General features: G+C 53.3%; 1 protein-coding gene across 2 annotated transcripts in view; it reads right to left on the bottom strand.

The window, feature by feature from the left end:
- The window catches only part of MPRIP (myosin phosphatase Rho interacting protein), a 73,216-nt gene that overhangs the window by 41,978 nt on the left and 17,711 nt on the right, over positions 1–13,527 (bottom strand). For both annotated transcript variants that reach the window (XM_056502977.1, XM_056502976.1), the window contains exon 4: positions 59–210. In XM_056502977.1, coding sequence (XP_056358952.1) covers positions 59–210 — 152 coding nt within the window. The remainder of the gene's footprint in view (positions 1–58; positions 211–13,527) is intronic.

Here is a 13,527-nt window from a genome sequence, read left to right as displayed (position 1 = left end):
CCCTCCTTTTCCTCCTGGCTAATGAAAGAGCCTGGGACTGGCTCAGATGTGCACTCACCCACTGATGATCTCCTTGTTCTCGGCCCGGATGAAATGCTCCTTCTCCGGGGTCAGGATGCACAAGGAGAACTTCTGCCCTGTCCTGCTCTCCCCATCCACCACATCTGTGCACTGGTTCATGTTGATGGTGCCCTGTGGGAGGGTGGTTGGCTGCAAGAGAAAGGAGAAACTTTAAGGAGAGAAGAGCAGAGGAGAGCAGAGCTGAGCCCTAAAACCTCTCCTGGAGGACACCAGGATCCCACACACCAAGATGCTTTGCCCACAAGTAATCAAATCCCATCTGTGTGCCCTGCACAGCACAAGTGCACAGCAAAGCTCTGTGCCACGCATCTGGGGACACAGAACAACAGGTACAACTCCTGCCAGACCAGCCTGATCCACTGCTGCCAGTAAGGTGCTTCTCCTATGCCAAATATCCAGGGAAGGATGGCTACCCTGCTCTGGCACCAAGGAAGGCACCAAGTGGCAGCTTTGGGTCTGCAGCTGCAAGCCATCTGGGCTGGTAGGGATGGCACCTGGGGACAGGGAGGGCAAAGCAGAGCATTGCTCTCAGCACAGGATGGCTCAGAGAGACAGACACAAGTGACACGTTTTTCCCACTAAAATTAAAAAAAACCCCACGAAGTTTGCCAGGGAGGGACTGCAGCATGGAAGGTACCTTGCTTAGTGGGTTTTCTGAAGAGTGTCACTTCTCAGCCCCATAGCTCCAAGGAGACCTGGTGAAGTGCGACAGGTGGTGGCCCTTGTGGCCCAAGGGGACATTGAGGGACAGCCAGAGGGGTGTCAGCCCTGACAAGTGCTGACAGCTCCATCTGGAGCAGCGCTGGCTCATCCGATTACAGCATATCCATTCATCCCCAGTGCCTGCAGCCCTCCCCGCCAGCAATTCCATGGCTCCCATGACCCCAGCCTGCCTTTCCCCACCAGGATCAGGGATACTGGGGTTTTTCCAGCATCCCAGGGCAAACCTACACCTGGGACCTAAATGACTGAAGGGGAGACTCCTCCAAGCTGCCAACAGCACCAAAAGAGGACCTAAGGCAGCCTGTGGACACCTCCTCACCCTGCCAAAGCCTTCTTGTGCCCTCCAGATGGCCAGGCCAACAAGGAGACAGATTTCTGGCAGATGCTGTTAAGGTTTTTACCATGGAAACCAGCTCCCCTGCCAGCAAAGCCCCTCCAAAAGCAGCCTGTGCCATGCAAAGAAAGGATGATGGGGGAGAACTCAACAGCCCCAGCCTACAAATCCAGAAAATTCAGCTCAGTCCCCCAGAGCCCCCAGTTAAGCCATCTGTGGGTGGTGGGAAATAGCCCCTTTTCCCAGGAAAAAAGGCTTTCCCTGCAGCTGTGTCCCTGGGTGGGAGCATCCTATGACAGCCCAGGGGTGGCAAGGAGCCATCACAGGTGCTGCAGCACTGGGGACATTGTACTTCAGGGACACTAAATCCTCCTCTTTTCCTTGTGGAAATCAGTGTCCAGAAACCCCCCAGGATGGAGGGAGGGAAAGCAAATGCCCAGCCCCCCCGCCCTGCACCGCCACGGGTAGTCAGCTCCTAAGAGGATTTTTTGTCTTAGACAACAAAAATAAAACCCCGCTTTCCGGGAGCTATAAAAACCCAACGGAAAAACTTTCTCCTGTTCCAAGTGGAGTCTTAGAAAAGTTTTTGTCTTGCTGGCCTCCAGCACAGCCAAGGCCTCCAGGACTGTAAAGGTCGGGTCCAACCTCCTTCCACTCCCAGAGCAGTTTTGCAGCAGGAAATTCAACAAGGACAAGGGGGCGAGGAGGAGGGAGGGATCCCACAAGGGGATCCTGAGCCTTGACTCCCTGTAAGGCCCCAGAGGGATTTGGCAGGGAGCTAGCACAGGAGGAGAGGAAGAACCAACACCCTCCAAGCCCATGGCAGCTCAGGGCAGCTGCTCCTGCTGCCCACACCCAGCCCTGACCGAAGCGTGCCAGGAGCAGAGGAGCCCGTTTGGGTCCCCCCCACTGCCAGGCTGGCCCTACAAAGTGGTTTTGCCACCCAGCCCTCGTTGAGAAGGGTGAATGCTGGCATCCTGCACAGCCTGACACATGGGTCCCTATCCACCACTGCACCCTTGAACCAGGACAGCAAAGGAACAAAGCTGGGAATGACCCTCTTCCACCTGCCCCAGGGATCAACCCTCCATCCCACAGCAGCTCCCCTGCACCCCACACTCCTCAGCAGCACATGAAACCTGACAGACCAGCAGCCTTGCTCGCTTGGGATTTAAATTCCTTTACACCATTTGTTTCCTTCCTCAGAGGCAGCACAGCAACTATGAAGTGAAGCAAAATGCAAATGGTGCCTGGTAGAAACGCGTGTGCAAGCACACAAACTCCACCAAGGAAAAGGAGATGGCTTGGACCCCGTCTTCACCTCTGAGCGCCTTCTGGGCTGTTTCTCAAGGCTGGGGAACCTTGGAGGAGGATGAGCAAAGCCGGTCCCTGGCTAGGTGAGGATTGTGTGGGTCCAGCAGTTGGAAGGGAATAAATTAATACAGAAGCAGAGAGGTGTTGCATGGCAGAGACACCAAAACAACAGGGCTGGGATTTCAACCAGCTCTTGGAAGAGCAGATGCTTTGATACAACCCAGCATCAGACCCCTGCTTGGCTTCATGTCTGGGTGAGACAAGAGTGGATGCTCAGGCTCAGTTGCTGCTCCTGGCTGCTGCCAGTCCCCTGCTCAGGGACAGCCCCATGCCCAGGTGCCAGCCCTGCCTCTGCCCTCTCCTATGCTGCTGCCAATGGGATGGAGGCCCCAGCTACCCCAGAACTGGATCTGGTGGCTGGCTGTGTCATTTAACTAGGGGTAGGAGCGGAAGCACAGCAGGAAGCAGAGGACACCATTATGGCCACCATCACCAGCTCTCCTTGAGGCTGCCAGGTGCCTCCAGCCCCGTCCCTCACCAGTACAGGAAAAGGAGCACTTGCATCACACAAGCAGCTAAAGCTCTCCAGGCTGCCAGTACCAGCAGAGGAACCAGAGACAAGGAACAATTGGAGACAAGGAACAATTGCATAGCTGTTTCCCTCTGGAATGACAGACCCCTATTGACACACACACGTGTGCTCAGTGTCCTTCTCCATAACACACAAAGCCTATAGAGTGCTCTCCTCCTCCTCTCCCTCCCTGGGTGCCCAGGGCATGAGTCATGCCAGGCTCTCCACATCAACAACACCAGCAGCCTCTGAATGAGATGCAGAGATCTTTGGATGGATGCTCCTAGGATGCAGAGCTCAGCAACTGCAGCAGCTCCCTCCTTGGCCAGTGGAAAGGAGGGAAAGAAAAAATGGGGACCTCTTAGAAGCTTGAAGGAAGAAATCCCAAGCAGGGCATTACTGCATCCTCCAGCACAGTGCTGGATGCTTCATGGGTGATGAACTCCCAGATACAGCAGTTGATGCTGCAAATCAAAAGGGTTTATCTGCAAAGTCCCTCATTTCCATAAGGCACTGCAGGGTTGAGGTAGCAAAACACGATTATTTGAGGTAGAAAAACAGGTTTATTTAGATTCAAAAATTTCTGATTTTTTTTTCCGAGGACATTCCATGTCATTTCTAACACATGGGGATCGTGGCAGCTAGAACAAAATACAAGGGAGCTTTGCTTGGGAGCTGTACACTGGATGTTTTGGAGCAGGTAACCCCATGGTCAAGCTCCTGAGGAGGGCTTTGCCATGGCCTCCATGGGACATGGCCAATGCCCAGCCCACTGTCTGGGGCTATTACACAACGTGGGTTGATGAAATCTGGAACACAACCTTTAAAGAAAGGCGATGGGGCAGCGGGAGGAGGAAACCAAACAAAAGGGACATTTTACTTTCTGCCAAGAACCAGGAGGGGAAGAAAAAAAAAAAAAAAAACAACAAAACAAACCACAACCATTTGTCTATCTCACATGGCGAGCTGGTTGCTTGGCACCGGGGCCTGGCTGTCCCAGGGGAGATGACAGCTCTGCTGTCCCACTCTGGGCTCAGGATCTGCCTGGCTCTCCCTGGCTCCAGCACTGCCCTGGAGCAGCAGCGAGCCTGCGGCGCCTGGGGAAGAGACATCCACGCTGCCTCTGTAAATGTGTCTTGACAAATGTTAATTCTCCCAGCTAAAATATTCATGAGGGTGGCTGCTGAGTGCTGCTCACTTGAAGCACTCCCAAGTGCTCTGCAAAGGCAGCTCCTGTGTTTGCTAAAAGCTTCACCCATCCCAGTGCCTGGGGCTCAGCTGCTCCTGGCAGGATGCAAACAGAAGACAGCAAGACCTGGCTGTGCCATCCTCAAGGGCACATCAGGGCAACATGGAGATAACCACAGCATGGGCAAGGGCACAGACAGAGCTTGGACATGCAGCTCCCAGCACCAGCATGGCACTGGGAGCCCAAACCAGAGCCACATCCACCATTCCCGCCTGGAGGCCATCAAGAAAGCACCAACCCCTTGAAAAGTTATAGAATTGTAGAAACATCTCCAACTATTAACCCAGGACACTGCCAGGTCCTCCACTAAACCATGTCCCTAAGCATCAGACCTAAACTTTTTTTGAACACTTCCAGGGATGGCGACTCCACCACTTTCCTGGGCAGCCTGTTCCTATGCTTGATCATTCTTTTATTAAAGAATTTTTTCCTAGTATCTAACCTAAAATTCCTCTGGAGCAACCTGAGGCTGTTTCCTCTTGCCCTATCACTTGTTAGCTGTGAGAAGAGACTGACCCACACTTGACTACCACCTTTCAGGTAGCTGATGTAGTTGCAGAGGATCTATTTTCAGATGTAGACTCACCCCTTTTCAGCAATGCAAGGCGAGGCATGACCTCCTAAATCCCAACTGGGGATGCAGCTCCCAAATTCCAGCTGGGGATGCTCTGTGCACACACACAGGGCTGGCTCAGCCTGCCCAGGCGCCAGGCAAGCACGGCTGGCACAGCAGCAGGGCTTTAATGAGCCTTTTGGGCTTCCTGCCACCAGGCACGAGGCTATCGACAGGGCCACAACGGGGCTGCAGCGCTGCACTAGGCAGATTTTATTACACTTATAGATCAGCTGGCAGGCTGAGCATCCTGGATTTATTAAATTAGACAAAGGCTCTTGAAAACAACCTCTGTGGGCTCTGCAAAAGGATGGACTGGAGCAGTCACCCATTGAAGGGCAGCAGAAGGTTGTGCTCCTGCATCGCCCATGGCAGCTCTGTTTCCCTGTGCCATCCAAGCAAGAGGCAGGTATCTTTTCTTGGCTACCTGAGCACACCTTTCTCACCTGCAAGCTTTGTGTACCAGCATCTACTGCTCAGAGAAAGCCACTGAGAAATCTCTGGCCATGCACCAGGCAATGGAAAAACATGTTTTTACCTCTAGCAGGGTAATCATAGAATCATAAGGTTGGAAAAGACCTTTAAAATCATCCAGTCCAACCATCAACACAGCACCACCACCATGTTCACCATCAAACCATGTCCTCAGGTGCCAGATTCACAGGGAGGTATCAAGCAACATACTTCAGTAGTCACACCTTGTGCCCCTGTGCAAGAAACAGGGGAAGATACCCCCAGATGGCACCACTGCCTGGATTCATCAGCCTGCCGTAACCATTGTCCCCTTTCACAGATGGAGGCATGAGCAGTGCTCTGCAGATGTGGCCTTGGCACCTGCCAATGTGCCTCTGTACTGGCAACAAACCCGTGCCAGCACAAGAAGGGGACAGGACACTGGCCCTGGTGTGCAGCCAGCAATGCAGAACATCCCCCAGATGGATAAATGCCACAAATGCCACTTCCCCCAGAGCCACCACAGATTTCCCCACTGCTGACCCTGGCTTATTCATCACAGGTGCCGACAGCCAAATCCTGAGATTTGTTTTGCGGAAGGAATTCCCTGTAGCCCCAGGTCAGCCACCCCAAGGAGGTGGGATGGGTTAGCAAGTGCCACACACACCTGTCCCTGCATGCCAGCCCCTGAAGAGCCCTCCTGAGCCTCCACCAGGACATAAAACAACATCAGCTCCCCTTTTGCCAGTGGGATGGAATTTTCTTCCCCGGGGAGCAGTTTGAGAAGGGGGTGAAGTGCAGGGGCTGGGCAGGAGAGTTCAGCCAGGGGCCGCTTTTAAGCGCAGTCAGTGTTTACGTGCAGAGACAGCGAGTCTAAACACTGAGCGAGGCCGGCAGCTGCCTGCGAACTGCCTGGCTGCACCCTCGGGCTCCTCTCCCACCCAGTGCCACATCGGCCAGCCATGGCAGCACCCATCCCAGGGGTGCCCAGGCAGCCAGTTTGGGGCCACAGATCCCATTTGTAGCCCCGTCCCCCTGGGCATCCATCCGGTGAGTGGGTGCTGGAGCGGAGCAAGCCCAGCCGGGGCTGTGCGGAGGCTCGAGCCGGCTCGTCTTGGCCTTATAAGGCTATTTTCACACTGCTCTTGCAGCTCCCAGCTGCTCCCCACTCCAAAGCAGGGTCGGAGTTGGCAGCCAGAGCCTAGTCTGCCTCCTTCCTGTTAACCTCTTTCCTGCTGAACAGCCTCTGAGGGGTCTGTGCGTGGTGGGAACAGCCGTATCCAGTCCTGGCATAACCACCCGTGCTGGGCAGCCAGGGTCAGCAAACCCAGTGGTGGTCACCAAGTGAGCTCAACCTCCACTGGTGTCTGACCCTGTAGGTCCTCAGCAGTATCAACAAATCCAGGAGCCTTTCAGGGAAGCTTGCACCCAAGGTTACACACATTCCACTTCCAATGCCGCTGGCGAGGAAGAGAGATGCAGAAAACATTGGCACCATGATGGGAAGGACAGCAAGATCCCACCAGGATGGGGTATCCAGAGGCTGCTCTGAGCTGCCATCCCAGCTGTTTGTGGAATAAAGCAAAAGCAAAACATTGTACAAGGAGCTTGCAGCATTCACTCAAGTCCTATCCCAACTCTTTGGGCACCAAAGCAGAAGCCCAGAAATGCACAGGCTTTTGTCAGTCCTACAGTGCCGAAGGCACCACCTAGCAGCCCTGCAAACCCAATAGTTACTCCTTCCTCTTGCTCTATGGGATTTAAATGCATTTAAAATGCAAAATGTCCTCCTCCCCTCTGAGAAGGAGGGTGGGAGGAATACATCATAACAGATCCAACCCCATCTGCTCACAGCTGCCAGCATGGCATCTTCCCTGCTCCCGGATGCACAGGCACAACAGCCAAAGGGGAAACAAATATCTGCAGATAGCTGTCATGGTAATCAGCCCGATGGCAAAAACCTGGCAAGACCATGGACAGACAGAACTTGGTGCAGGGATCATGACAGGAGTTCCCTGGAGAGGGATCTGCAATCATTTGGGGGTGGGAAGGAAAATCAGGCTTCATTTGCATCTTGATACTTGAATCTTAAATTGCACTGTTCCAAATTGGCCTTGTCAACTTTATCCTCCACCCCCTCAGTGTAGGAGACAAGTCCCAGGTGGTCCCTGCACGGCATGCCAGGCACACATGTGCAGCAGCTCACCACCACCTCTGTGCTCATGGCCCTCCGCAGCAGCAAGGGGCTTCACCAAACACCAGCAACCACATCTCCCGAAGGTCACCCACACACAAAGATGCTCATACACACGGTGATGCCAGTTTTGGACACAGCTCAGGAGGAGGAAAGCTTGGATTGAAGCACGATGACCTCTAATCATGTTGGCCAGCCCTGTTCCACCACAGCTGGACCTGGATTTCTGCTTCATGGGGGTGAGGGAACATGACCAAGGTAACTGTCATCCAATGAAAGCAGTAAATTAGATCAATCAATTCCCTGTCCCTCCCACTAAGTAAACCCATCCCCTTCCAGCCTGGAGGGGAAGGAGGGACAGGTCTCCTCATCCCCAGCCATCTCACAACTTGTCTTGCAAAAGCAACCAAGCAGAGGAATCAATGCAAAAAACACGGGGACAGAATGAGCCATCAATAGCATCACAGCCATGAAGAGCCACCTTCAACAGCCATGATCTGGAGCTCTGGATAATTTCAGGCCCTGCAGCCCCCATGGTGGGGTATCCCACCTTCACTCCCCAGAACTGTCAATACAGGGTCTTGTGCCAGTGCTCAACACCTGCAGAGGAGGAGAGGACAACCCTGGGGATCAGCAGCACCAGATCCACCAGAGGCTCGAGCAACTCCCACCGGTGCAGATGCTTCAGTGGAAGTTCTTGAATCCGGCCAAATTAGTCTGGAAATCTCATTATTCCCCAGTGCCGCTCTTATGAGCTTTGCAGAGCTTCCTGCTGGGCTGGGAATACCAGGATGCTGGGCTCCCAGGGAGCTTGGGCTCTGCAGCTGGAGGTGTGAGGGCCAACCCAAGCCAAAGAGCTTGGCTTGGCCAACCAACTAGTAGCCACATCCTGCACTCCACCCTTACAGAAAACCCCATACCCACTCTGCATTGCTTCCAGCCCCTGCAGACCTTCCCAAAAGCTAAGGTGATGGCTGCAGAGGGTTTTCAAAACTTTGACCATTGGCCATCCCACCAAATGGCACAAAATGTGAGCCTCCTGGGTAGTTCCAAGGAGAAAAGCTCCCAACAGGCACACACAACACTGTGGGTCAAGGAGACCACCCAGCAGCAGCTTGATGTGGTGGAGTCACTGACACTGATAGCAAAGAGCCATCCTGGCCAGGCAGGCACCACCAGGTTCACAAGCCAGTGGCACCTGGGGTAAAAAGTGCTTTAAATGCCCAGGAAAAATTCCAGCTAACACATGAGGCTGCTGGAACTGTCCCAGGGTTGCAGCATTTTCTCCCTAAACCTGCTGCTCACATCTAGCCCCTGTAGAGGAGTACAAGGAGAGGAGAGAGTTCACAGCCTCCCTCCTTTGGGAGCAGCTGTGCAATCCCAGAAGAGAGGAGCAATCTGGGGCTAGTGCATGTGAGGGTGATAAGCACAAGGGGTTTCTCTATCCCCCATGCCTGGGATGACAGACTTCACCCTCCCAGCACTGGCCTGTATATGGCATTAATCACCCATGCAAGCTGAACATCCCCTCCCTCTACACATCTGCTCCATCCATAATCCCTGCTGTCCCTCCCCTAACAGGAAAGCAGCCAGGAAAGTGAACCAAAATCCTAATTATATCCCAGTAGCTCCCTAGCGCCCTGGTGATCCCTGGGACTTTATCAACGTGATCACAGCAGGGCTGATGAAATGTGGAGGAAAGGGCCAAGGCTGGGTGTGCTCCAAAACCCCACCTTTTCTCTCCAGTCACACCATCACAACAGGTGGAAATCCTGTAGGAGCTCAGGATGCTGCTGGTACACTTCTGTGTGCCTGTTCCCTCCGTCTCCTCTGCCCAAGGACCAGTCACCCACAGCAAAGGGATTGGGAGTAGAGTGGGGACAGCCATGGGTCACAGAGGGAGAGCAGCCCACGGCTTCATTGCAGGTTCCCAGGGCTCTGTTTTGCCATAAAATCATGGAGAGTCACAGCTATAGTACCTGGAGCCACAGCACCCAAGGCTTGGGGGGTGCAAGAGCCAAGACCCCCAGGATCATCCCACAAAATCCCAGAATGGTTTGGTTTGGAAGGGACTTTAAAGCCCATCCAGTTCCAATCCCCTGCCATGGGCCAGGTTCACCTTCCACTATACCAGGCTGCTCCAAGCTCCATCCAACCCAGCCTTGGACACTTCCAGGAATGGAGCAGCCTCAGCTTCTCTGGGAATCTGTGCCAGGGCCTCCCCACCCTCACAGGGAAGAATTTCTTCCCTGCAGCCCCATGGCAAGGGGTGCCATGGCACCAGAGATGGGGCCAGGAAAATGTGGGACCTTCTATGAAAGGTGGGACCTTCCCAGCTTTCCCCAGCACCTGGAGCACCCTAAGCCCCACATGCAGCACCTCTGCCCCTGGACCTGCTCTCCTGTGGCAGCACAAGAGGAGCCACGCTGCCTGTGGCAGAGCACAAGGCTGTTAACACACTCCCACAAACCAGCTGCTGGATCGGATTCTGCAGGAAGGAGGTGAAGGGTAAGCGAAGCTGCTGCACACGTGATTTACCTACGGTAATTTCAACTTTCAGCAAGGCTGTCTGGCTGTTTTATCTCGTTACCTACTTGCAGTCAGACTTCAGTGAGTGGAGGGAAAAGCCTTCTCTGTAGCTTTGAAGAAACAGGGCAAAGTGAAAATATCTTACAAAATACATATTACCAAGAGTATATTCGCACACTGTTACCTGGTCCAGCATAAAGAAAAAGCAGTATTTTGATGGCTTTTTTTTTCTAATTTTGTATTTTGCAGCCCATGGTAAGTAAATGAGCAAGACCAATAATCAAACCTGCCTGGAAATTCTCATTTTTCACCAGAATGCCTCAAAATAGCAGAGAGAAAAGGGGAAAGACTCCTGCAAAAACCCTGTGCTTGGTAACCCTGAGAAAAGCTGTTTACAAAACCTCACTGAAGACCTCAGCATGTCTCCACGCAAGTTTTAACCTGACGTCCCTTTTACAGCCTCCAAACCTGATGAATAATTCATGCCTGGGATAAAGCAGAAATATCATATTCACCAATGCTTACCTAACAGAAAAACAAGGCCTGAAAATAAGTCATTTATTAACCCAAACCATGTTGCTGCTTGAACAGAGGGCACAGCTTGGCTTTTGGTGGAAAAATCGCTCCTGAGCTAAGAACATGCTGAGACCCTGTGTTCAAACTCAACCCTTGTCCTGGGCTCAGTGGGGGGAAAAGCCCACCAGGAGCAAGGCTGGGAGCTGCCACCCTCCATCCTCCTCCTCTTCCTCCTCGGGGGTCACAGCTGCCCCTTCTCCATCGATGGGAAGCCCACAACCCCGTGCTCGCCCATGGCTCCAGCCGCTTTCTCAGGCATTCCAAAATTTGGCCGGAGTCTCCTTCTGCAGCACACCCCCTTGCACGGCTGGACGCCTGCCTAATTGCGTATTTATTTATTTCTGCATTTTCCCAGCTCCCCGCACACACTGGTGCAGGGTGGGTTGGGCGGGGGGGGTGGGGAGGAACCACGGCTGGCTCCCAAAAAGAAAAAAAAAAAAAATTTTAAAAAAGAGGGAGTGCAGCTCCCCACATTCCCCGGAGGGTGGGAGGAAGCCGGGAAGCGCAGGGCTGGCTGGGAAAGGGGTGGGAGCGGGGGCAGGAAGGGGGGACGCTGGCGGCATCGCCCACCCCCTTTGCTTTGTGCGCGCTTGGGGAAATTAAAAATAGCTGCGTCCAAAGAGTGGCTGCAAGCGCCACAAAGAGCGTGTTGAGCGGAGGCAGCTGCAAGCTATTTGCTGCCCCTGGTAATCAGCATCTCGGCTTGCAGAGCCCCTCCAACCCCCCCCAGCCCCTTCCTCCCCTGCCAGAAGCTGCCGCTGCCTTTCTCCAACCCACATATGTCATGTCAACAATCAATGAATGCAGGATCTCTGCCGGGCAAAAAAAAAAAAAAGAGGGAACGCGCTTTGATATTTGGAGCAGCTTTGCTGCCTCGTTCCATTCATGTCCTCCTCTGAGCTGTCACTGAGGGGTTTGCAGCACTGAATGCCAGTCCATGCCAGGATACCTCATGGCCCCATGCTGGGATGCTGCTTTTTCTAGGAGCAGGGAAAGGGATGCTATTAGCCAGCATCACCCAACCTGTAGCCCACAGCCCACTGGTGGTCCCTCAGTGACCTGATCTGGTGGCCAGCAGGGCTGGAAAGAATTAAACCTGACCCCATCCCCACCACATGGCTGCAGCTGGTGGGCTCAGGGTTGTTCTGCAGGCACCTCATTTCACATCCCCTCCCTAGCACTGAGCAACAGCAGGGTGAAAAAAAATAGTGTTTTTGTTGGTTCCTTGGGTGAGTTGGTAGCTTATGTGTGGGACTGGCACGGCCACCCAGGGACTGGAGGATTCTTGGGAGCCCAGCATTTCCCTGGCTTGGAAAGAGCTGGCACCAGCTGCCCCTTCCTCTGCTGCCAGGGAGGACCACAGGGCCCGTGTGAGGGTGACTGCTCAGCCTTAGCTGTGTCATTCCACTGCCAGCCCTGACATCTTCCCTCCTAAAAGCCATAGAGCTTGATTTCCACATTAACCTTTTACAGTAGGTACAATTTTTCCTTCACCAAGAGCCCGCAGCCAGGCTGGAAGCCACAGGTCCAGGAGTCACAAAGGAACTCCAGCGGCTCTGAGTGCCTGTTTCACTCTGCCTCTCCACGAACAGATAAATGCAATCTAAACTCCAGCTCACTTCCCTGGCTGCTCTGGCACATGTCTTCTACAGAAACATCTCTGCTAGCTCCCGAGGGACGAGGAGTGGGGAAAAAGCAGAAGGATGGAGCCACTTGAACCTGTCCTCGCTGCTCAGCCTAAGAGCAATTCCAGCTTTGTGGCTCGCCCTGCAGAAGACAATAGGGGCTGTGTTGTTTCCAGGAAGGAAGCACCTGGGCCAGGTCATCAAAGCAGCTTGTGCTAGGAGGTCGCTGGCTGCATCGAGCTTTCAACTCCACTTTCATCCTCTCTCTGCCTGTTAACTCCCAAGCCTCCCACCACGGACTGTTTCACACTGGGACCTCTCCTGAGAGGGTCCTGCAGCCACCAAATGTCCTCTGTGGGGGGTTTGGATGAGGACAACAGTGCTCTCCAAAGCTCACAATAAACCCGGGCACTTTTGGGGCCCCAGTGATGACCACGGCCAGTTGCCAGGACTTGTGATGGAGCCATCCCCAGAGGAGACCTTCCTGTTCCCCCAGCCACCTCCCAAATTCTCCTGCAGCTCAGCAGTTTTACCTTCCCAAACACACTAAGCCAAACTAAAAGACATAAAACAGAAGAGGGTTCAGGAAATGTAGGGAACCATTCCTGGAGGAGCACACGGGTGTCCTGACAGCAGGATCCACCTCCCATAGCAACTGGTGCCAGACACTTGGAGCAGAGAGAAATGGGAAGACATGAACACCCCAAAGTCACCACTGTGGGATCTCCACACCCAACCCCAGTAACGACACTTGCATCAGTAACAAGACAAACATATATATAAAACCACAAATGAAGATCTGTGTATCTTCCTCTCATCTCCTTCAAGGCTGCGTGGTCCTGGTTTCACCAATGTCCTGGGAAATGAGTTCCCAGGGCTCCCTGTAGGTTCATGGATTTTTTCCCCCCCAAGTCAATATAGAAAATTAAACAAAACAAATTCATCAAAGATCTCTGAGCTCTGTCCACAGTCACCAACACTTGTGCTGTCTCTGCATCTCCTCTAGAGCAGCCAAAAGGATGTTCTTTGTCCCCTCTCCCTTGCACCCTGATTTCAGGTGTCCCTTTCCTGCCCAGCTTCCCTGAAGAAGAAAGGATCTCTGCTTCCCAATTTTTCCATCATTTCCTCATTGCTACTACATCATATATGAGATACACACCAAACATTCCACATAAAACTTCCTCACAGATCATTGTCCACCCTGACTTGACTACATCCAGTCTGGGAAAAAAAACTGGGATGGGGATCCCTGTCACCATCTGAGC

Source organism: Oenanthe melanoleuca, chromosome 14 (assembly GCF_029582105.1).
Source record: "Oenanthe melanoleuca isolate GR-GAL-2019-014 chromosome 14, OMel1.0, whole genome shotgun sequence".
Classification (NCBI taxonomy): Eukaryota; Metazoa; Chordata; class Aves; order Passeriformes; family Muscicapidae; genus Oenanthe; species Oenanthe melanoleuca.
Note: the sequence above shows the minus strand (reverse complement) of the source record. Positions and strands in the feature narration are given on the sequence as shown.